The following is a 21,926-nucleotide window of genomic DNA, read 5'->3' on the forward strand; positions in this document are numbered from 1 at the left end:
ACTTTTATGAAACTAAATTGGTACACTGATAACATTGTGAAACTGTTTGGCGAAAGTGAAATTGCTGACGTTCCTTATGACGTTACTGTGGTATATTTCACAAAACAAATCGAGTATTTCATAATTTTGTCAAAAAAAAATTGAACACGTGGATGACCTCATCACTGACGTTACTTGGGTAGGTGACAGCGTCTAAAAAGAGGTTTTCGGTCGAGATGAGCAGCAACGAGATGCAGACGGAGACGGGAGCGTGCCCTGTCCGGGTCGTATCCCGGCGCATGATCCAGCCGCCGTCGGAGGAGCCTGTGCTGGACATCCACCTCACGCCCAGACGCCCTGGGACCTCCGCCTCATCAGCACAGACTACATCCAGAAGGGCATCCTCCTGCCCAAGCCTCCCGCCGGCGTCGCAGGACAGCGCCTCGTCGACGCCCTCGCGTCCTCCTTCGCGCGCACCCTCGCCAGGTTCTACCCCTTCGCCGGCCGCCTCGCCGTGGAGCAGCACGATGGCGGGAAGACCATCGCCGTCCTGTTGCGCTGCACGGGCGAAGGTGCAGAGTTCATCCATGCGGCAGCGCCCGGCGTCACCGTCGCCGACATCACCGGCTCGCTTCGCATCCCTCCGGTGGTGCGCGACTTCTTCTCGCTCAACCACGTGCTCGACGCCGACGCCGCGGGGTCACCGCCGCTGCCCGTGCTGTCGGCGCAGGTCACCGAGCTCGCCGACGGCGTCTTCATCGGCATGTCTCTGAACCACTCCGTCGGCGACGGCACCGCCTTCTGGGAGTTCTTCAACACCTGGTCGGAGATCCACCGAGGCGGCGAGATGGCATCGACGGCGCGGCCGGCACCGTTGGTCCAGAGGTTCTTCCTCGACGCCTGCCCCGTGCCGGTCCGCATGCCGTTCGCCGAGCTGCGGGACGTCGTCCGGCGGTTCGAGCGCCCGACGGTGGAGGAATGCTTCTTCACCTTCTCCGCCGCGAGCATCCGGAAGCTCAAGGCCAGGGCGAACGACGAGATAATGGCGGCAGCCACGGTCTCCTCGCTCCAGGCCGTGCTAGCGCATCTCTGGCGGGCGGTGTCCCGCGCCCGGCGCCTCCCGCCGGGGAAAGAGACTTCTTACACTCTGGTCATCGGATGCCGGGGACGCGTGGACGGCGTACCGGCGCAAGGTTACATGGGCAACGCCGTGGCGTTCGGCAAGGCGAGCTGCACCGCCGGCGAGATCCTGGACAAGGGGCTAGGCTGGACGGCGTGGCAGCTGAACCGCGTGGTGGCATCGTTCGACGAGGCTTCCGTGGAGGAGTGGCTGGATCGCTGGACCCGGGAGCCCGATTTCTTCTACGTGGGTAACCTATCGTCCGGTGGCGATTCGCTCACCACCGGAAGCTCACCGCGGTTCGACGTGTTCGGGAACTACTTTGGGTGGGGGAAACCGGTCGCCGTGAGGAGCGGCGCCGGGAACAAGATAGACGGGAAAGCGACGGTCTTTGAGGGGCCCGAGCGTGGAGGTAGCATGTCGCTGGAGGTGTGCATTGCCCCAGCCGCGCTCGAGAGGCTTCTCGGGGACGAGGAGTTCATGGACTCCGTGAGCATGCCCATGTGATCAGCTCAGAAACATCTATGTGTTGCATGTTTCTTCGATGTATCATCTGTTGCAATTTCAACATGTGAGTGCTGAATGATTTAGCATGCCAATCACCAGTTCAAATGTTTCCATAGCAGCTGAAATCGAAGTATTTTGTGTCAGTCGCTACATTTTTTTTCTTGGCAGAAACGGCTTCTGATAGAATGTGTCTTGTTTATCTCGAAGAACTGGGAGGAATATCTATCTCAATGCCATTTTTTTTTACTATGTTTAGTAGCTTTTCAATGGCTTCTCTTGCCTTACCAGAAATGAGTGGTTTTGTCGCAGAATTAGTAGTCTTTTTTGGCCTAATTACTAGTCCAAAATTTCTGTTAATGCCAAAAATACTAATTACTTTTGTAATGGCAATAGGAATGATGTTAACTCCTATTTATTTATTATCTATGTTACGCCAGATGTTCTACGGGTACAAGCTATTTAATGTTCCAAACGTAAATTTTGTGGATTCTGAACCACGAGAACTCTTTATTTTAATATGTATCTTATTACTAGTAATAGGAATTGGTATTTATCACACGTGGTAGAACCTCCTCAGGGAATATAAGATTTTATTCCACGACGTTGTTATCATTCCTCCCGTCCCACGCCCGCGACGTGCTCTTGGCCGCGGAGCGCCGCCACAAGGCCTGCGAGGCCGCGCTCGAGGGCTAGCTACCCAAGTACCAGGTCATGTAGTTTGCATGAAGACCAAGGAGGGGTTCACCCACCGAGATGGTCGTTGACGAGGTGTGTAAGATGGCGCGCGCGACGGGCCGTCCGCGTTGGATCCGACCTCCCAAGGTGAGAAGCAAGAAGGGGTGGTGCGGGTTGATCTGGGTGGCTGGAAAGCAGAGCAGCAGCATGCGGCGCGGTTGATCTGGAGGATCTTTTCCAACGGTGTGTGAGATGGTGCTGATCGTCGCAGGGAATAAATAAAGGAACCTTCATGGACGGCGCCGCGGTGAGCTCCCAGATGGTGGCGTCGCCACCTATGAACTCCATCCGGTGGGGAGCAGCCGTGACGCCTCATTTTCTCCGGCAGCATCGATCCTGGCCACCAGTCTAGAGCGACAGGTTCACCGATGCTCGACGTCTACAATGCCGACGACACCAACGATTGGATAAGGCAAGGTGCCTTCCACCGCTCCTTCAGCAGCGGAACGTCATCGGCAGCATGCTAATGGTGAGTTTTTGCCTGGTATATTCAGTTTTGGTTTGTTTGAGAACATCGGTTTGTTCCTGTAAAACTACAATTTCAGTTCAGTTTGCTGTAGGGATCTACGTGGTCTTAGGGCATCTCCAGTGGCGCGAGTTTGCTGTAGGGATATACGTGGCCTTAGGGCATCTTCAGCTGCGCGACGCAAACGGACGCTGAGCGACCGTTTTCGTCCGCCGTGACCGGAAATGCGTCTGGGGTCTGTTCCAGCGGGGCGACGCAAAGTGACCGGGCCGTCCGCGGAGACGCAAACCTGGCCCAAATATGCGCATCGGTCTCCGCGGACGTCCGGAAACGTCCGCTCGTGTCTGGCGGACGTTTCGGCTGGCCCGCCTGGCAGCGACCTGCGTCGATGCGTTTTCTCAAACGCGCCAGCGACTGCAAAGCTGCGTCGCTTCGGCACTCTGCGCCACGTTAATGGCGACGATGCCTCGGCTGCCGAGCGGCCGCCCACCTCCGCCAACCACGTTAATGGCGACGCCACACGTCCCGCGGCCACCGCATGCCGCCGGCCTATATAAAGGGGGCGCGCATTCTTCTTCCGCATCCAGACCTCCAAAGAAACCCTAGCCGCCACAAAGCTCGAGCGTAGCGCCGCCTAGGTGTTCTGCGCGACGCAGCCAAGCCCGCGAGGAAGTCCATGGCCGGTCCCGGTGGCCGGCGAGGCGGTCGAGGCCGCGGCCCTGGGCGCCCCCGTGGCCGGGGCAGGGTCCGCCGTGGTGGAGCAGCTACGGCCCCACGCTCGCCGTCGCCTGCGCCCTCCTCGTCCTCGCGGGAGGAGAGCTGCTTCGAGTTCCTCCTCCGCATCGACGACGACCCACTCGCCATCAAGCGGCTACCGGACAAGTTCGCCGAGTTCATCGACGGCGTCGAGCCGGCGCACTTGCATCTACGGGAGGCCAGCCGCAACTCGCCGCCGCCGGACCGTGGAGGTCCTGTTCGACGGGCGAGGGCAAGATGTACCTGCACACGGGGTGGGACAAGTTCGCCGCGACCTCGCGCTCGAGCCCGGCTGCCGGCTCACCTTCCTCTACGAGGGGACGGCGAGATGATCGTCAAGGTGTTCGAGGACACGGCCTGCCGCGGGCACTATCACACCGACGACTCGGCTCCGACACCGATAGTTAGAACGTCGAGTGTTCTTTCTTTGCAGCGAATCGGCTACGGGCCCGACGGAGCCGGTAGTCGAGGTTTCTGTCTGTTCGCCTCATCGGTAGAACCAACAAGGGCACCATCTCCTCCCGCTGGATTTTCCAGTTTGGGTGATTGGGTGCCCTTGAATGTTCTTTCTTGGCAGCGAACATATGGAAATCAACATAACTTGCTTCTATTTTTAATTTTTTTATATTTGTGTCGACCATGGTTCAAACTATGTGTTAGTTTGTGTAAACCATGTTCCTAACTATGTGTTAGTTTGTGTAAAATCATGTTTCAAAATGTAATGTAATATTTTGAAACTATGTTTAATTGAGAAAAGGGAAAAAAAGAAAAAAAAATGCGTCGCCCCGCTGGAGCAGACCCCAGACGCAAACGGACGCGCGGACAAAAACGGTCATTTTAGCGTCCGCAGCGCGACACAAATGGACGCTCGCGGACATTAAAATGCATCGCGCCGCTGGAGATGCCCTTAAAGCAGAAGTCTCCAGAAGAGTGACAACAATAAAGGATAAAAAGATGTTGCCATCACACGTGTCGGTCCCTTGCCCCTTATCAAACACTGCAAATGCTGGTATGATCTCCAGTTGCTCATTGCAAGAACATACCCAATTCTTCTGTCCTTTGATTTTATCTTTCGTTTTGTTTATGCATGAGAGATCTCTGGATTTTATGTTTCCACCTACAAAATGGTTGAAAAGAGTCATAATTCATTATTTGTCAACATATGAGAGTCACAAATTCAATCTTTGTCAGATATGTGCCAGACAAATTCACGCCATGTTTTGGGGCTAAAAGTTCATAAACTGAATATTCAGATTTCTTCCTTTGTATTTAAAAAATAAAGATTTGCTATTCCTTCTGTCATTCTATCATAAAGATCTGAAAGAGCGGAGCGGGAAGCTTAATATTTTGTGGTAACCCAGATGATATTGTTGGACTTCCCTGTTTAGATGAGGCCTTACGGTGCTAGTGTTCTATTCTGGTCCAAGAAATCCTAGCTCTCACTTACTAGGATGATACTTGGTCGTGTAAATGGTGAACTCCAGGCTTTAGCACCTCTAAGGTATATGCAATTCTCTCTTGACATTAAATTTTCTCCGTAAGTTTTCATTTGTTATGGAAATCATGCGGTCAACTCCTTTATGTGAGAACTGATAACCGAGGTGAATATTTTTGAAATTCCCATTCAGATGAGGCTTGCAGTGCCTGTATTTTATTGGTCTCCGAGAAATCCTAGCTCTGGCTGATGAGATCGGTACTTGGTCCTATAAATGTAGAACTCCACTCCCCTAACCCTCCCGTACCCCCGTAACCCTCCCGCACCCCAGACCTAACCACCGTCGCCGCCGCCGGTAGCGCCGCCGGGGCAAAGGCCCACAGGGCGTGGCGGCGGCGGGGGCTCCTCCTCATCGACGCAAGGTGACGGCGTCCGGATCTCCCTCCTCGATGCATGGCGGGCGCGCGGATGAGTCGGGCGGCGGCGGCCTGCGCTGCGCCCCTTCTCCCGTCGGCTCCCCTGGCGGCCGGCGTGTGGGATGGGCGGCGGCCAACGCTGCGGCCTCCCTCCTCCCGTCGGCTCCGCAGCACTCCGGCAGGGGTTGGTGGTGGGCGGCAGCCAGGCTCATGGCCTGCGCCAATTCCCCTCCCCCCCCCGTCTCTTGCCGGTGAGTGGAGGCGATCTCGGCTTTCACCCGCGACACGAGGGCGCCCGGGGCAGCAGCCTTGGGTTCGACGGAGGAGGTGGCCTCTTCTTCGCCGGAGAGGGTCGGTCTGCGGTTGGTGGTGGTGAATTTTTGATCTATCACCGCCATCCGGCGGTGAGATGGAGGTGCATGGAAGCCGGCGATGGTGTCGCCGGTGGAGGGTTGGGTTGGCCAGCCCGGGATGGTCGCCGACGTGGGGGTCCGACCTGAATAAAGGTGGTGGTCCTAGGGCCTCTCTTGCGTGAAGAGGAGGACCTACCGGAGGCATGGACTCGTGATCTGGCCGGAGGGTTGAGTTCCGGAAGGCTCCGCCGGCGAATGTAACAGTGATTTGCCTGGAGTTTGCTGGATCGGTGGTATTTGGTCGTGCGCATCCATACTTTTATTCCGACCGATTGGTTCTGGAGGGAGCGGCGCGAAGCTCTTTTTCTGTGTTGACATCAAGTGACTATGGTTCCATGATGAAAGTCGGAAGAAGAGAATTTCATGAAGGCCGGAGGGGAGGACTAGCTAAAGGAGGTTCAAGTCTACGCGCTGTTGAGGGACTTGCTTGGTGTCTGGGCTTCACAGCAGCGGTATGAAAGTGGGGGCGACAACATAGGTGAAGCGCAGAGTCCTACCTTTCAGGGTGAAAACCCAAGGTCTGGCCTGGCAGTGACCTTGGTGGAGGCATTGTTTTGAGAGTGGGGACTATCTTCAGGGTGAAAACCTAAGATCTTTGATCGGGCGACGACGGTGTTTGAGCACTGTTCCCTTCTTGGAAAAAACAGATGGTGTTCGGGCGACGACGGTGTTTTGAGAGTGGGGACTATCTTCATTTTTGTATGTTTTTTTCTAATAAGAGAAGTATAGGAATAAGTGGGTAAGTTTTTGGAGAGTCTGTAATTCAGGTGTTGTCATGGCGGTGGATGTATTGCTGTTGTTAGGCCCGAGATACTGTAGCGGGACTTTTGTTTCTTAGTTTTCTTTTCCTTTTTTTGGTTGTGTGCATCCGTAGTGCCATTAGGGTGGTGCGTTGTTGCAGAGGCTGGGTGTAATTGGTATCGTTTTGATATTAATATATTCCCTTTATCGAAAAAAAATAGAACTCCAGGTTTTACACCTAAGTTATATAGAGTTCTCAATGGAATATCATCCATGTAAGTTCTCATTTGTTATGGACATCATGTAGTTAACTCAACGCAGTTTATATGTGGCTTTTGCTTATGGATAGGGTTAATACAAGAGCCACTATATGGGAAATAGTGGGCTACCATGGGGCATAGCTATGCATATCCATCCAACCATTAGATCTTCTATAGGGAGCACAAGAGGAGCACACGGTGTTAGACCATTTTCCATATACGACGTGCACCCCCGTTAAATAACCAGCACTTCCATCCATACCGTAACATGGTTGCACATTTAGTTTGTTTTTGTAGTTTTAGTGTCTGACCGGCATAGCTGGCATGCTCAACCATTGCAACTTCCTACCTCTTTTTGATACCAAAACAACAACTAAACCATGGTCACGGGTTGTACTATATGGACAACATGTGAAAAGCATCCAAGGTACATATACTCTATTCAAATTTTAAATCCATTTAGTGTACCGGAAGGAAACCACCATAGCCGTGAGAAATTGTCGTTTTGGTATTTTTTGTTCACGGCCCGCAACGGTTCTATACACCAACATCGTTTGGAGACAATAAATTAGTACGCCTGCTCGCTGTCAATTTTCATTTTCATCTGAGATAGAACACCTCGGCTTCGTCTACACCAGCTTCCAGGAGCGCGCCACGGCCGTCTCACACGGCAACACCCGCACCTCGCCAGGGCGCGCGGAGACAACGTATTGACGCGCTTCTGTGGAACCATCGCCGCCAACGAAAAGCGCCACGAGACAGCCTACGCCCGCATAGTGGAGCAGCAGTTGCGGCTTGACCCAGACGGCGCCATCTATGACTTGTTCATGCCGCCGGCAGACTAGAAGGAGCAGCTTCATCCTCGACTCCGCCCTCGCCACCTCCCCCTCCCTCGGCTACCCTCCTCAGGCCGCATGTACGTATTCACCAGCTTGTTTCGTCCCGTCCCATTCAACTTATAGCACATACGTGTTTGTAGTTTGTACTGATCAGTCATGGTGTTTGCAGTTGGTTGGGGCTGCTTCGGGATGGGTTTCGGGTGGAAGGCGCGCGGAGGACCCGGAGCCGGGGCGGTGCCGGCGGACAGACGGCAAGAAGTGGCGGTGCTGCACGGAGGCGTACCCGAACTCCAAGTACTGCGAGGAGCACATGCAAGCCTCCCGGTTTCATAATCGTTTTCTTCTGCTCACATATATTACTTTGCAAAACAAACTATTCATACAGTTTGCATTTTAGAATGTTGTGAGCACATGTTTATCACATGTACATGTTTCCATTTTAGATTTTTCGATTTATTTAAATGGTTACCATTTTTTTAAAAAAAAATCATCTAACGGTAACACGACATTTTATGCATGTTGTCGGAAACTCATATTTTTTTCCTCATCGTGCTTGCTGAATTTCCAAAACGACAAATTAGATGGTGCCACGGTAGGCGTAGACATTTTTAAACCAATGTAGCCCTAACAACCGTGCTAATCCTTTTCTTGATCGACAAATTACATATGGCACGGTAGGCGTAGATTTTTTTCAAACCAATACCGGACTACAAATGACATGGTTAACCATACCAACAAATACTTACTTGTCATTTCAGCGTAAAAACGACAACCACAAATGGCATGGTTAACCGTACCAACAATACTTGTCAAAATCCAACCAAAACGACAACCAAATCTCGGTATGGATGACCGTAAAGACAAAAACTTGTCAAATGCCTACCAAAACAGCAACCAACTCTGGTATGGATGACCGTAAAGACAAAAACTTGTCAAATGCCTACCAAAACAGCAACCTAATGACTGCATGGTGCATCTCTCGTGAATAATTTCCATTTTAGATTTTTCAATTTATTAAAATGGTTACCATTTAAAAAAAATCATCTAACAGTAACACGACATTTTATGCATGTTGCCACCCGCTGCACCTGCACGGCTTCAACTTCTTCGTCGTCGGCCAGGGGTCTGGGAACTACGACCCGGCTCGCGACCCGGCCAGGTTCAACCTCGTCGACCCCGTCGAGCGCAACACCGTCGGCGTCCCCGCCGGCGGCTGGGTCGCCATCCGCTTCTGTGCAGACAACCCAGGTCCGTTCGTTTGCACATAGTATATATGTATGTACGCATGCATGGAGCTTGGATCTTCGTAATGGAAAGCTTATTTCTTCTTCTTGCGTTGTTGTTCTTGCAGGTGTATGGTTCATGCATTGCCACTTGGAGGTGCACATGAGCTGGGGACTGAAGATGGCGTGGCTGGTGCTGGACGGCAGCTGTCCGGAGCAGAAGCTCCCGCCGCCGCCGACGGATCTCCCGAAATGCTAGACGTGAACCAGTACTGGTGGTGATGGAAGAAGATTGAATTGGTTGTTTCATTGCCTCCGCCAGTCCCTGACATTGTTATCCACAACAACCTTTAACTGCGCTTCGATCGTGTTTGCTCTCGCGACCGTGTCCAGCAAGTTGGTCGGGATGCTTTCTTATAGTGATGTGTTTTTCCCCTGTTAATTGATTTCGCAGGCGATAGGCCGTGCTTGTGAGCTACTAGTATAGCTGTGCTTGTATGCACTATATATACGTCGGTGTTGTTGCCTGGGCTTTTTGTAACTGAAAGCTCGAGTGTTCGTTTTGGTATCTCGTATGTATCCAGAATGTATGCTGAATAAAGTCTAGATTTGCTTTCTCTAGGAAATATTGTCCGCATAAAATTCCGATTACATACTTTATTAGGAAAGCAGTGTGTGCATATGTTAACTAACCCCTTTTCAGACATCTAAAATTGTACATTGGTGAGTCTGAATTGGACCCTTTGATGTGCAGTTGTTATTTATATACGGGACTTATATGGATATGAGGATGGTTTGGACGTTATCCAAAAATTTCAAGCAACTAATGACCTTGTATGAACGATGGCCTGGCGCAGTGGTGAAGTACACCCATTTGTGCCAACAGGTTCGGGGTTCGATGCAGCCTCTCTACATGACTACATTGCCCTTTGCAGGGGTAAGCCGCCTAGTATGGTAACTTCTAGCACTAGGTCTATGCTTAATAACCTTTTATCAATGAAATACATCTTCTTAATATAAAAAGTTGTCATTTTGGACCTAAAACGACATGTCAAAATATCTATGTTGGCCGTGCCATCGTTTCTTGTCGATCATGAATCAAAACAACAACTGAACCTTTGAAGGGTTAACCGTCACCACGTTTACTTGTCAAAAAAGAAACAAACAACAACCAAATGTCGTCACGGATGACCGTGGAGCAAACAGCTTGTTTCTTTTTTACCAAAACAACAAGTATGATGAGGCACGGTGAATAGCCCGTAAAAAAGTCTCCCCAGTCGACTATTCATTTATTTTGTTTTCCAAAATGGTTAAAAAAGGGGAAAATACCAGCACTTTCCACCCTAGCATGAATTTTTTTTACACATGTGATAGTATGCTAGTACGGAACAATATGTGGTAATACCGCATGCATTTTTTAATTAAAAGGAAGTTGGTTTAGGGTGCTTGGTGAATCCATACCGAATGTATGTTATCGTTTTGGTAAAAAAAAACAAAAGATAAGATTCATAATGGAACATGTACTCATCTGCACCGTCAACTGGAAAAATGGTGTTTCATTTCCAAAAGGACAACTAAATCGTCGGTACGCCACCTAGGGGGAGTGCAGTTTTTAGTTGGTCATTTGTTTTCCAAAATGACAAAACTCTATGGCATGGCTTCCACTCTGAACCAAGGTTGTCACTCTGAACCGGACATTGATTGTCAAAACAGTACTGAAGTGCAAAAAAAAATCGGTTGAAACTGAGGCAGCCTCCACACGGCCATCAAAGACTTAAAGTGACGAAATAATACAGAAAGACAAGTTAACATTGGCTGGATATCATGTTGAGTCTCTTCCTGACAGCTACATGCGAACAGGTACCAAACCATACCGTGGTATTTTGTCATTTTAGAAGGAAAACGACAAGCAAAGATATGTACCGTCGGACAAAAATTTGTCATTACAATCCCAAAACAACAAACCATTATTGGTACGGCACCATGGCGCCGATTTCTTTTGGTCGCTTCGTTACGATTCAGCCGTCCTTATTGTCGGAAAAAGTTCAAACTCACACACCCCAATTCTCTAACGGCGTCACATGAGATGAATAGCACTTTTGATTTGATCTGCACCTGGCTAAACATAGAGCCCCACTATCCAACGGTTTTTAGCCTATGCACAGCTATCACCCTAGGTAGAAAATCCGCGTCGGCCACTATATATAGAAGGGGCAGTGTGTGCAGAAATATCATAATTTAGGTCAAACAAGCGGGGCAATTTTTTTGTATCTTCATCAAATTTTGTGGGATCTGAAAAAGGCATTAGCATAGGTACCATCTCTCTCTTATGTTTGGAACTTATGCCTACCTTACTTGCATCACAAACATGCATCTATGCCAGAGTACTACCACGGGCGCGGCGTGCCGCCGCGCCTACGCTTCCTATTATATATATACACATGCTATGTTTTTTTTGGGAAATCGAGCAAGCTTCTGCAGTATGAGATATCCACAATGTTAGTATAGGTGAAGGTAAGAAATAGGGTAGAGCAATATGTTCCATGCAAGATAAGAGTAAGAGGGCAATCGTCAAGCAAGTCCCGTTTCTTCTGTATTGTGATAGAGGCAAGGTGAGCCTCCATCTGTATTAGGATTCAGCGAAGGTGCTGTTTTCCCAATCACCAGAAAAAACAGCTTTGTAGGCATCAAACCGCGGCGAGAGCGCGTCGACTGCCGCCGGATGCTGGGCAAGGACGACCATCCCCGGGAGGCTGCAGCACGCCAGCACCACTAGGCCCTGACATGGTGTAGGAGCACCGCGAGCGCCTCGCCTGCAGCGGACCCTGGCGCCGGCGTTGCCGGAGCCGGCGGCATCCGCTCCCGCGCCTCGTCCTCGGAGCTAGGCGGCGAGCAGTGACGCTCGCGCGACTTGCAGCGGAGTGGTGGCTGATTCCTGCGATCATAACATATTTCCGGTTGCGAGCTGCATCTTGTCGCTCCTCCTCTAGTATCAAATCGGATGGCCTCATATATAGGATGAAACCGCAATTCATGGCACATCGCTCAGATCGGCAATGGCAGCAGCACGATCGTTCTGCAGCTTTAAAAGCATCAGCAGTTCATCATGTCCCTGCTTGTACAGAAAAAATGTGCCACAAAAGCTTCATGGGTATGGCAATCCCACCATCACATTTTATTTTCCTTCACAAAATGTTTGGCTCCCCGAGCATTTGGGTTCAGGTAGGTTTTGCATCATCAACTTCTGAACAAGACATGAAAGGCAGGACTCAGGAGTGACTCCTCGATGGATGGATGGATGGATGGTGCTCACAAACCAACACTGGTCTGCAAGTGTTGGCAACTTTGCAGAAATACCGACACCCACTCCATGGAGCCTGTGCTCTTACTTGACTGATTCTGTATCTTTGCTTTGGCATCGTCTTTGCTGTCAGTACAAGTGAGAAGATACAACTGCTGGTTCAAAAAGGATATTTCTTCTGGGGAACACACTCATTTTTCGACTATGTTGATTTCAACTAGATAGTCTTCATTGAATTTGCATCGTTCAACAGTAAATCTTCAGTTTAGACAGGTGAGTCGGGTTCGAATCTCCGCTCACTGGATCTTGGAAAGCAAAAGGGAACTTTATTTGGGGATCTCCTTTAGAACTGCTCTTCTCCATCCGTAAGTGCAGGGACAGCTCTGAAATAGTTATGCATCATCAGCACAGGAAATATGCTCAAAGTACAGTCACCAGTCACGTGTTCTGCAAAATAAGTTTGGGGGTTTCCAGGAAATAATTGAACTCACCGCTAAAATTTGACTATCTTCAGGGCACTCCGGATGCTTCCAAGTCATTGGAACAGAAGTTCAGGCCAAAAGCTTGACATGGCAAACAGAGCACGACTATTAAGAAGAAGCATGGTCAAGTTAATCAATTCTACAAGTTTATAACGGCAGGAACAGTGACGATAGTACTTTCAGTATTCACATGATGCTATTCATAGCTGTCTCAACGGATGGATATCTAATATGTATATCCATGTCAATGGGTTTAATAAACTAGGCCATGATCACAAATGATATCAGAGCAAATTTCTAAATTATCAATTTACATGAAAGTTTACCTTGAAACACAGTTGTTGCTTACTACTCCCTCTATCTTATCAAACTTGTCGCAGATTTGACAAATTTGGGTGTATCTAGATACATCGGAATTTTGATGAATCTCAGACAACTTTCGTGGGAAGATCGAATGGTGAATTCAGGTATCAGATATAAGAAATGGAGAGTAATGCACACTGCATGTGTACAAGAGCAAGACATTCTCATCATGCAAATGCTTTGACCCCGTCTCCTATGTCACCCAAGGTGGTGTATTTGTGTTTGTCCAAGCAGACAGTTTGGATTTCTTATGCTGGCAGGAGGGCTTTATGTGAGGAAAAAAATCCATGTGCTTTGTCATGAGGTAATCTCATATGCGATCAATCAACTACTCAACCAAGTCCATCGAAGATTTGATACTTTGCAGGGAGCAATTTCATATCCTCCCGATATTTCCCATTCGTTGAAAAGAGAGACAACATCAACGAAGTAGTTGAAGCTTCAAGTGAGATGCTCTTCCCATCAACTTTAGATAAATAATCTCCGGCCTTGGCAATCTTGCCATTTTCCAACAACATTCTAATGACATCATTTATAAGACGGGAGCTCGGAGCACAACCAATCTTCTCCATTGATGAAAAGATATTGTCAGCTTCTTCCAGTGATCCTTCCTTTAGAAGATTTTTTATCACTATGCTATAAGTAAAAACATTAGGTACCAACCCACTGTTTGATATTGCAGCAAATAATTTTTTAGCTTCTTCTCTTCTCCTAACTTTGTACATTGCATCGATCATGATATTGAGTGTTTTGATATCAAACTTCACATTCATTTCAGCTAATTTATGGAACAACGTGATTGCTTCGCCGGCACAATTATTTCTGCAAAGCCCTCCAAGAATTATATTGTATATGGAAATGTTGACAGCTATTCCACTTTGGATCATCTCATGGAACCTTTTCTTTGCATCATCGGTTCTCCCAGCACGAAATAAACCATCCAATATGATGCCATATGTGACAGTTGTAGGTTTAACTCTCTTGGACAACATTTCTGTGAATAGAGCTAAACCATCATCGAACCTTCCATTTTTAAAATAACTATTCACAAGTGTATTGTATGTAACAACATTAGGCTCAACACCTTCTGATACCATGGCATCAAGCACTCGAAGTGCTTTATCCATCTTGCCGACTAAGCCATACCCGTCAATCAGTGAATTAAAAGTAATGACATCCGGCCTCTCACCAATGTGTATAACTAAGTCAAATGTATCTTGTGCATCCACAACCCTTCCGTCTTTGCATAGACTATTTATTACTGAATTGAAGAACACGATGTTAGGACGAGGAATACCTTTGTTCACCATTTCAGAAACCAACTCTTTCGCTTTAACCAGATCACCATGCATACAACAACCCTGAATTAAGCAATGATAAACAACCTTTTCCGGCTGTATTCCCACAACAATCATCTCACTGAATTTTTCCTTAGCATCTCCCAGTCTACCCATTCTACAAAGTGCGGCTATTAGAGTTGAATAGGTGACTAAATCTGGACACACTCCCCGTCCCTGCATTTCGGCAAATATGAGCATAGCTTCATCCATCATTCCACATTTAGCATACGCGCCAATTAATATGTTGAAAACACGGCAGTTGGGTACAATGCCGTTGTTTTTCATTGAATTAAAGAGATTAACCATATCAAGTAAAAATCCTTCATTGCCATACCCATGTAGCAAAATAGAGTACGACGTGATATCAGGTTTGTGTCCTTTGGCAGTCATGGAATCAAAAATTTGTGCAGCTTCTTTGCTTCTCCCATGCTTGCAAAGGGAAGCAATGAGCGAGCTGCAAGTAATAATATTTGGTACAAGACCCAGGCTTATCATTTCTTTGAACATTTTAGCTGCCTCTTTCCACCGCTCTGATGTGGAATATCCATTGATCATGCAATTGAATGTCACACTATCCGGTCGAACACCATTATCAGCCATGTGCCGAAGGATTAGCTCTGCCTTGTCCATTGCTCTGGCCTTGCACAATGCATCAATAACCGAGCTGTATGTGACCACACTGGGCACAACTCCTTGCTGCAGCATTTCATGGAAGAGATTGCATGCTTTGCCTATTTCACCCTCCCTAAAGAAGCCATGGATGACCGTGCTGTATGACACCACGTCGGGGGAACAGCCACCTCCTTCTCTTGCCAGCGTAAGGAGCAGGTCAAGTGCTTGCTGGCTCCTGCTATCTTCACATAACCTCTTGAGAACTGTGTTGTATGAGATAACATCAGGCACACAGCCAAGCTCAGACATCCTATGAAGCAGTACGTCCACAGCCTCATCTGTCCGTTTTGCATCGCAGAAGCACTTGAGGAAGGTGTTGGCGATGATCTGGTTTGTTTTCATACCTTCTTTGAGGAGACGGCCGAACAAGGCAAGCCCAAGGTCCGGTCGACGTGCGCGGCAGCAGCAGTCCATGAGGATGGCAAAGGTGCAGACTGTGGGCGGCGCCACCTGCAGGCCGGCATCTTCTTGGCACACGCGGTTGAAGAGAGCGACGGCAAGAGCGGGGCCGCTTCTGCGGTCGTCGTAGGACGGAGCTCGGGCGAGCGCAGCAAGGAAGCTGTTGAGGGAGCGCTCGGGGACCGGGGTGGCTTGGCGCAGCAATTCGTCGAACAGGTTGTGTGCATCCTCCTGGCTAAGCGTTCCTGTGCGGACACGGCCCGTGGCCGCCGCAAAGGCAGCGTGGGGTGACCAGGAACGTGATGGCGGCGAGGTGGAAGTGGAGGAGGAGCTGCGACGGAGGGGGTGGAGGCGCGACATCGGCGTTGTGGAGTAGTGGCGGAATCGGGAAAGTGGCGGCGTGGAGGTCTGGAGGAGGAGTGGCGGAGGTGGATTCGGGAAATCGGCAGGGTGGAGGAGGATCGCCGGCGGCGTGCTGGAGCAGAGGCGAGGCGAGGCGTGGGGAATTCCTTCGTACGTGGTGGGAGGTTGGAGTCGCACAACTGAAGAGCATGGAATTGCTCAGTCACTTGGGATGAACGAGCAAGTTGGCACTTGAGTCGCCAAAGAAAAATGGTTGGAGTAAACCATCCTCTACACGCAAAAAATATATTTCATTTTTTTTTTGACAACACATTACAACAGACGGTCACAAACACGCACGTACACACCCTACCCCTATGAGTACCTCCGAGGGATTGAGCCGGCATATCTTGAGGTTGACGAAGTCACCACTGGCACCTCGTTGTTGACAGGCACGTCACCTACCATTGAAAGCATAACGTCGATTAAATCCTGGAATAAATCCAGGTAAATGTAAACACTCATATCAAGTCTAGGACTTAAACCTGAGTGAGATCCGAATATAAGGAATTTAGAGCATCTCTAGCAGAAGCGGCAAAACCCAAATCTCGTATCAACCTATCTAGGGAACCTCAAACTGTTTTGGGGTTCGACGGAGGTGCGCACAAGGCACAAAGCAGAAACATCAAATAGAATTGCATAGTTTTTTTAAAAAGGCGCGCAAGACGGAATTGCATTGCCTTTAGACAGTTCATGGCATACGTAGAGTTAAATTTGACTACATTATAACAAAAGCAACTCGAATTAATTAAATTTGAGCTAAAATCCGCCGCCACGGCAACGTAGAACTCAAAATCGGCTCCGGGATGCTCACCGGAGCCCTATGCCTTGGCGGCGGCGCGGCGGCGGCCTCGTCTCATTCGATGTCACTGCCGAGGTCGACGAAGACCCTGCACTGCCCCTCCGTGACGCGCCGCCACTCCTCTGCCTTGTCCGCGTTGGCTCGAGCGCGAGACGAGGCCGACGACGATGTCGAGGTTGCGCTCAACGAAGTCGTCGGGCGCGAGCCCTGCGTTCACGCCAAGCTGCGGCATGAGGCGCTCTAGCTCGGCGTTGTCGAGGTAGTCGTCGGGCGCGAACTTCAGCTGCGGAAGGCGCGGCGGCTCAACGCCTTCCTCCATTTTCACCACCAACATCGTCGACGAGCGCTGGCGGGAGCTCGACGACGAGGACGCCGCGGAAGGGGCGGCAGCGGCGGTAGCGGTCGGACTCCCGATTGGCGAAGGCGGGCGGCGCCGCGATGCCGTAGTTGCGGTAGCGGTATCTCCCGCGGATGCGTGCCACGTCGGAGCGGGTCTTGTTCGCCTCCGTCTTCTTGTCGGTGGGAGGAGGGGTGGAGCTTCCGCCGCGCTCGATGGAGCTTCTGCTGTGTCCAGTCTGGCCGCCCCCGTGCCTGTTGGAGCGGAGCCGTGCCCCACCACCATCGTCGCCGGCGGGAGGTGGGGTTGCTCGATCTACGCACCGCGGTGCCGATTGCTCGTCGACGGGGCCGCGATTTGTCGTCAGCGGGAGGTGGAGAAGCGGAGGAGCGGATGGGGTTTGGCCCCCATCCGCCTCGCCAACTGCTATATATGCGGGCTTTTGGGAGATCTGGGCTGCGGCCTGGATCCGTTTTTCAGGCTAGGCCACCAATGCGGGGTCTGGTCTGACCTAAAAAACGGCCGAAACCGCCATATCCCGCCCGAAGTTGCGTTTCCAAGTTGATATGGGAGTGTGCTAGAGATGCTCTTAGTCCCGCATAGTAAACTAGGTTTTGTGGAAACCAGGTTCTGTGTATTTTCAACTCTCTCTGTACAAAAAATATATCTTAGATTTATCTAAATTTAGATACTGTATATCTAAACATTAAATAGTGTCTTAATACATTTAAACTTAGACAAAATCTGAGACACCGTTGGGAGGCAAAGGGTGTATATTTTTCAATTTATGAATCTGAATAATTTCTATACTCCCTCCGATCCAAATTAACTAAATAGTTGAGTTAATTAATATGAATCGGAGGGGTATAAAAACAAGTCTTGTTATAAGTCAGAATTTACCAAGTGTAAAATTTTATTTAAATGGAGCTTGTAGAGAGATAATAAAGAAAATTACAAATGTACAATAGGTACAATACTAATAGAAGTCTGGTTAGCCAATCTTGTAGCCCTTGTAAGACTTCCTTTTAGCATCGGCCTTGTGCAACAGTAATACAAAACCAAGGAGAGGACGAGTATTGCACTGGCATGTAAACTTGGTAAAACATTCACAGGATATAATATTTGAGGGGATAAAGCAAACATACTCCAATGTGTCGCAAAAAAAAGTTATTCAAGTTTTAAACGAAACATTGGTGCCCAGACTAAGTCAAAGTGGAGGTGGATTATAATAAATTGAGAAAGTCAACACTCCGAATAACCCAAGCATTACGGAGTTCATTTGACAATTACATATTAGATGAAAAACAAGGTCATAGTTGCCATATTAGATAATTTCTACCAGTAAAGTCTTTAGTTGACAACTACAGTAGATCTGCAGATGTAGCCATAATCATAACACAGTAATACACAAGTTGCATTCCTGATTGCAATACACCATAATAAGCTACTTCCTCCTCAAACTGCTCTCCATACCTGTGCACAAACCCATCTTACATTAGTTCATTCAGCAGTATTAACTTTACACTTATGGAACTTGCAGGTGAATATTTTGGGCCAGATACTTTCAGCATCACTAGATAAACCAACAGAATTAGGAAGTGAAAAAGAGTGTGAAAGAGGAAAGATCAATATGAATACACTACCAACCAACAATACAGAAATATCGTGGAAAACATGATATATTTTTACATGAGAGAATGTAACTAATTTAGCTTCAATGTGCCAATATGGTTATAAATTTGACATATCAGATGCTTTAGCCTAAGTTTTCAGTGTGCCTGTTGTTGATTTCAAACATTAAGGCAGCTCATGCCATTAGATCAGTAATTTAGCAATATACACAGACCATCTACCATAGAATATTTTACACATACAACTATTGGACAACTATTGCTTACTAAATGTACCCTGGTATGGGCATCACAATTTATGTTTACTGCCACTCATAACTTGGTCAACTAGTATACTTAATCTTAGGGCAATAACAAAATTCATCAAATCCAAAAACAAGATTGCTAGTTTGTACTGATGTGTCAACAAAGGAAACGACATAGTTCGAATATGAATGCTAGTTAACAGATGAGAAACAAAAGAAATGGCACAATATTTCATCAACTGAGTACAAGAATCATTTGGCTTTATATTATGCTACTAGTTTATCCATTACATAGTCTGATATGACTATATGGTACTGTACACACTAGTCGAAACAGAAATTATGAAATCAAACATATAGAACTGTGGTGCCCAGCTAACAGCAGAAATGAAGTAAAAAGCTAGCAGCAGAAATATTATTCCATATATGTGTCTTAAGAATACTGATGCTTCTTTCAGCAACTGATAAATATGCAAACCATTTTCTAAGACAGCAGCATATATAGCAATAGCATGTGGAAAAATCTCAGTAACCCTTGGACTAAACAACTGGAAATGAGAACAAGGTGGCTACTACGCATTTGAAGGCATAGGCAGCTAACTCCGTTATATCACGTACTGCAATTTAAAATCTCTCCCTCACTCAAACACTTACAGAAAAACTCTTGACTAAAAAAGATAGAATAGTAGTACTACTTATTTTAGAAGATATGATAGATATTTCGGATTTAAATCTAATTTTTTGTCTGTTTGTTGTCAATTTCCACCTGGTATGGGAACTCGTGCTGAAAGATATGTACTTAACTGTATGAAGATGAACATTAGTACATTGAAGGTTCAGCGAGCGTAAAAAGGCATTCATCAGAGAGTTTAAGGTGATAAGGAACACTTGAGAAGTACAGTACAGCTACTCCAACAACCATGTATGAAATATAATTGGACTTGAGAGTCCTAGATGAGCAAGCTGTTACCTTGAATATAGAAACTTGTGAAAGGATGATAGATGTGCAATCTATCACTTTGAAAAAGTTCCTTAGACTGCATTGACTCAATCTGAACCATATAGACAGATGAGTGCACCCACAAAAAGATGGCATTAATATCCTCGGCATAACCCACTATAGATGATAACTCTGTGTCAATCTTAAACCGCAATCCAAGAATCTTCTGCAGTTCAACAGTCTTTCGCAGCTCCCATCTAGCAACACCATAAGAGTTGACCTCCCTCTCCCAGATTCGGAAGCGGGGGGTGTTCCAGGGGCCCGACAAAGTGGCAAAGGCAACACCGCCATCCTCTGAATGGATGATCTGAACACTGTCATGAAGACCAGGAGGGCTGTCGATCACAGTTAGCCTCTGACTATCCAGATCAAACTGTATGCCACTCGTACCCCCGATAAGCATCCAGTGAATGGTATTACCGACAAGTATACCGGGAGGATTATTACGATAAATACCGAAAGATGAAAATGGTGTTGACAAGAGATCACTCCACATGCCAGTCTTGGGAGGAGTAAACAGTTGCCACGGTGACAACTTGAGCATTGCGCAAGGTGGCCAGCAAAACCACTTGAAAAGGGCTCGAGTGGCAGTCTCCGTGCACGTGCCCCAGCTCGCCGGCAGCGCAGAGCACCGCCCCACTGTAGATGACTGCAAACCCGGATTCGAGGAACTGCGGCGGCTCGACCACGACGCGATAATCATCAGTGATGGGGTCCCACACAACGAGCTGTCGCCGCTTCCAATCGTCGAAGAGTAGGCGTCCGTGTCGGCAGTCGAGCAACGACCAGTCCTCGCGGCCATTGGGTGGCGGCGGGGAGAAGCGCTCGGGAGGGATACGGTAGGGCGGGTCGAGGGTGGATCTGAAGGAGATTTTTCCTTCTTGACACGAGAGGAGGCCGAGGAGGGGAGGCCTCCGGTGGTGGAGGTGGAAGCGGTGGAGGAACTTGCGGTCGGTGGCGAGACGTCGCCAGCGCTTGGAGACGAGGGAGGGGCGCAGGAGGTAGGGCGGCTGCGGGGGTAGGTGGAGGAGGATCTCGTGGAGGAGGTCGTCGTCTTCCAGAGGATCCGCCAGTTCCGGTGACGGCGATGAGGGTCGGCTGCGGCGGTGGCTCATGTCGCCCCAACCCTGCTCGCTATTGGACTTGGGTCTGGGGAGAGGATTTGGGGTAGGGTTTCTCTCTTTCCGCAAGAGCCAACGGGTCATTTCGGCTGTGGGCTGTGGCTTATCTTTACTACTACCTGTGTGACTCTGTCTATCTTTTTTTAGATGTTCAAAAAATTTCTAAATTCGAATGTGGCCCGTTGAAGACACTCTTTTGATACGAGAGGGGCCCGAGCGATAAGGAGTTCATGGACTCCGTGAGCATGACCATATGATCAGCTCAGAAACATGTGTGTGTTGCATGTATCATCTGTTGCAATTCCAACATGTGAGTGGTGAATGATTTAGCAATGCCAATCACCAGTTCAAATGTTTCCATAGCAGCTAAATTCGCACCACCCAATTTTATTTTTGCGTTGGCGCTGCCCAACTTATCATCTGGCGGGCTCAGGCCGAACCCAATCCGCGGGGAGGTCGACAGCAGCGCCGGACGAACAAAATAATGTCGTGGGCTAGCCCTGTCGGCGAGACTAGCAGAAAATCCTCCCCATCTCGCTCTTTCCACCTCGTGACGACCTCCCGCACCCTAGTCGCCACTGTAACAACCCCTCGCCCATCGTTGGTTGTTTGTCTCCGGTAAAATCCCTCCACAGCCACATATACTTTTCTGCAATTTTCCATTCTAGATTTAAAAATGACAATTTTTAAAATCTGGACAATTTTCCATTGAATATTTTCAAAACCTGAACAATTTTATAATTTAAACAATACTGAATCTAAACATTTTTTAATTTGAACAAAACAAAAACCTAAGCTAAAACAAAAACTCTAAACAAATTCAAATTAAACTTTCAAAACCGAACAAAACAAAATATAAACAAATTCAAAAACCGAACAAAATTAAAATCCAAAAACCGCAATAAACCCAAAGGTAATAAAACAAAGGATTTCGTATAAAG

At 48.3% G+C, this 21,926-nt stretch overlaps 3 protein-coding genes and 1 pseudogene across 3 annotated transcripts; 2 read left to right on the forward strand and 2 right to left on the reverse strand.

The window, feature by feature from the left end:
• Positions 1 to 230: 230 nt before the first annotated feature.
• On the forward strand, positions 231 to 1,652 carry LOC124667105 (annotated as a pseudogene).
• Positions 1,653 to 7,644: 5,992 nt separating this feature from the next.
• On the forward strand, positions 7,645 to 9,336 carry LOC124662759 (laccase-12-like). Its single transcript, XM_047200559.1, has 4 exons — positions 7,645 to 7,744; positions 7,837 to 7,918; positions 8,719 to 8,915; positions 9,019 to 9,336. The coding sequence occupies exons 1-4, from the start codon at positions 7,645 to 7,647 to the stop codon at positions 9,147 to 9,149; spliced, it is 510 nt and encodes a 169-aa protein (XP_047056515.1). The 3' UTR covers positions 9,150 to 9,336.
• Positions 9,337 to 13,365: 4,029 nt separating this feature from the next.
• Positions 13,366 to 16,883, reverse strand: LOC124662760 (protein Rf1, mitochondrial-like). The gene is made up of 3 exons (XM_047200560.1): positions 16,778 to 16,883; positions 16,255 to 16,281; positions 13,366 to 15,989 (listed from the first exon to the last, which is right to left on the reverse strand). Exons 1-3 carry the CDS (start codon positions 16,881 to 16,883, stop codon positions 13,369 to 13,371), a joined length of 2,754 nt encoding a protein of 917 aa, XP_047056516.1. The 3' UTR covers positions 13,366 to 13,368.
• Positions 16,884 to 18,404: 1,521 nt separating this feature from the next.
• Positions 18,405 to 20,300, reverse strand: LOC124660081. The gene is made up of 2 exons (XM_047197873.1): positions 19,835 to 20,300; positions 18,405 to 18,461 (listed from the first exon to the last, which is right to left on the reverse strand). The coding sequence occupies exons 1-2, from the start codon at positions 20,265 to 20,267 to the stop codon at positions 18,433 to 18,435; spliced, it is 462 nt and encodes a 153-aa protein (XP_047053829.1). The 5' UTR covers positions 20,268 to 20,300; the 3' UTR covers positions 18,405 to 18,432.
• Positions 20,301 to 21,926: the final 1,626 nt, after the last annotated feature.

Source organism: Lolium rigidum, chromosome 6 (assembly GCF_022539505.1).
Source record: "Lolium rigidum isolate FL_2022 chromosome 6, APGP_CSIRO_Lrig_0.1, whole genome shotgun sequence".
Lineage (NCBI taxonomy): Eukaryota > Viridiplantae > Streptophyta > Magnoliopsida > Poales > Poaceae > Lolium > Lolium rigidum.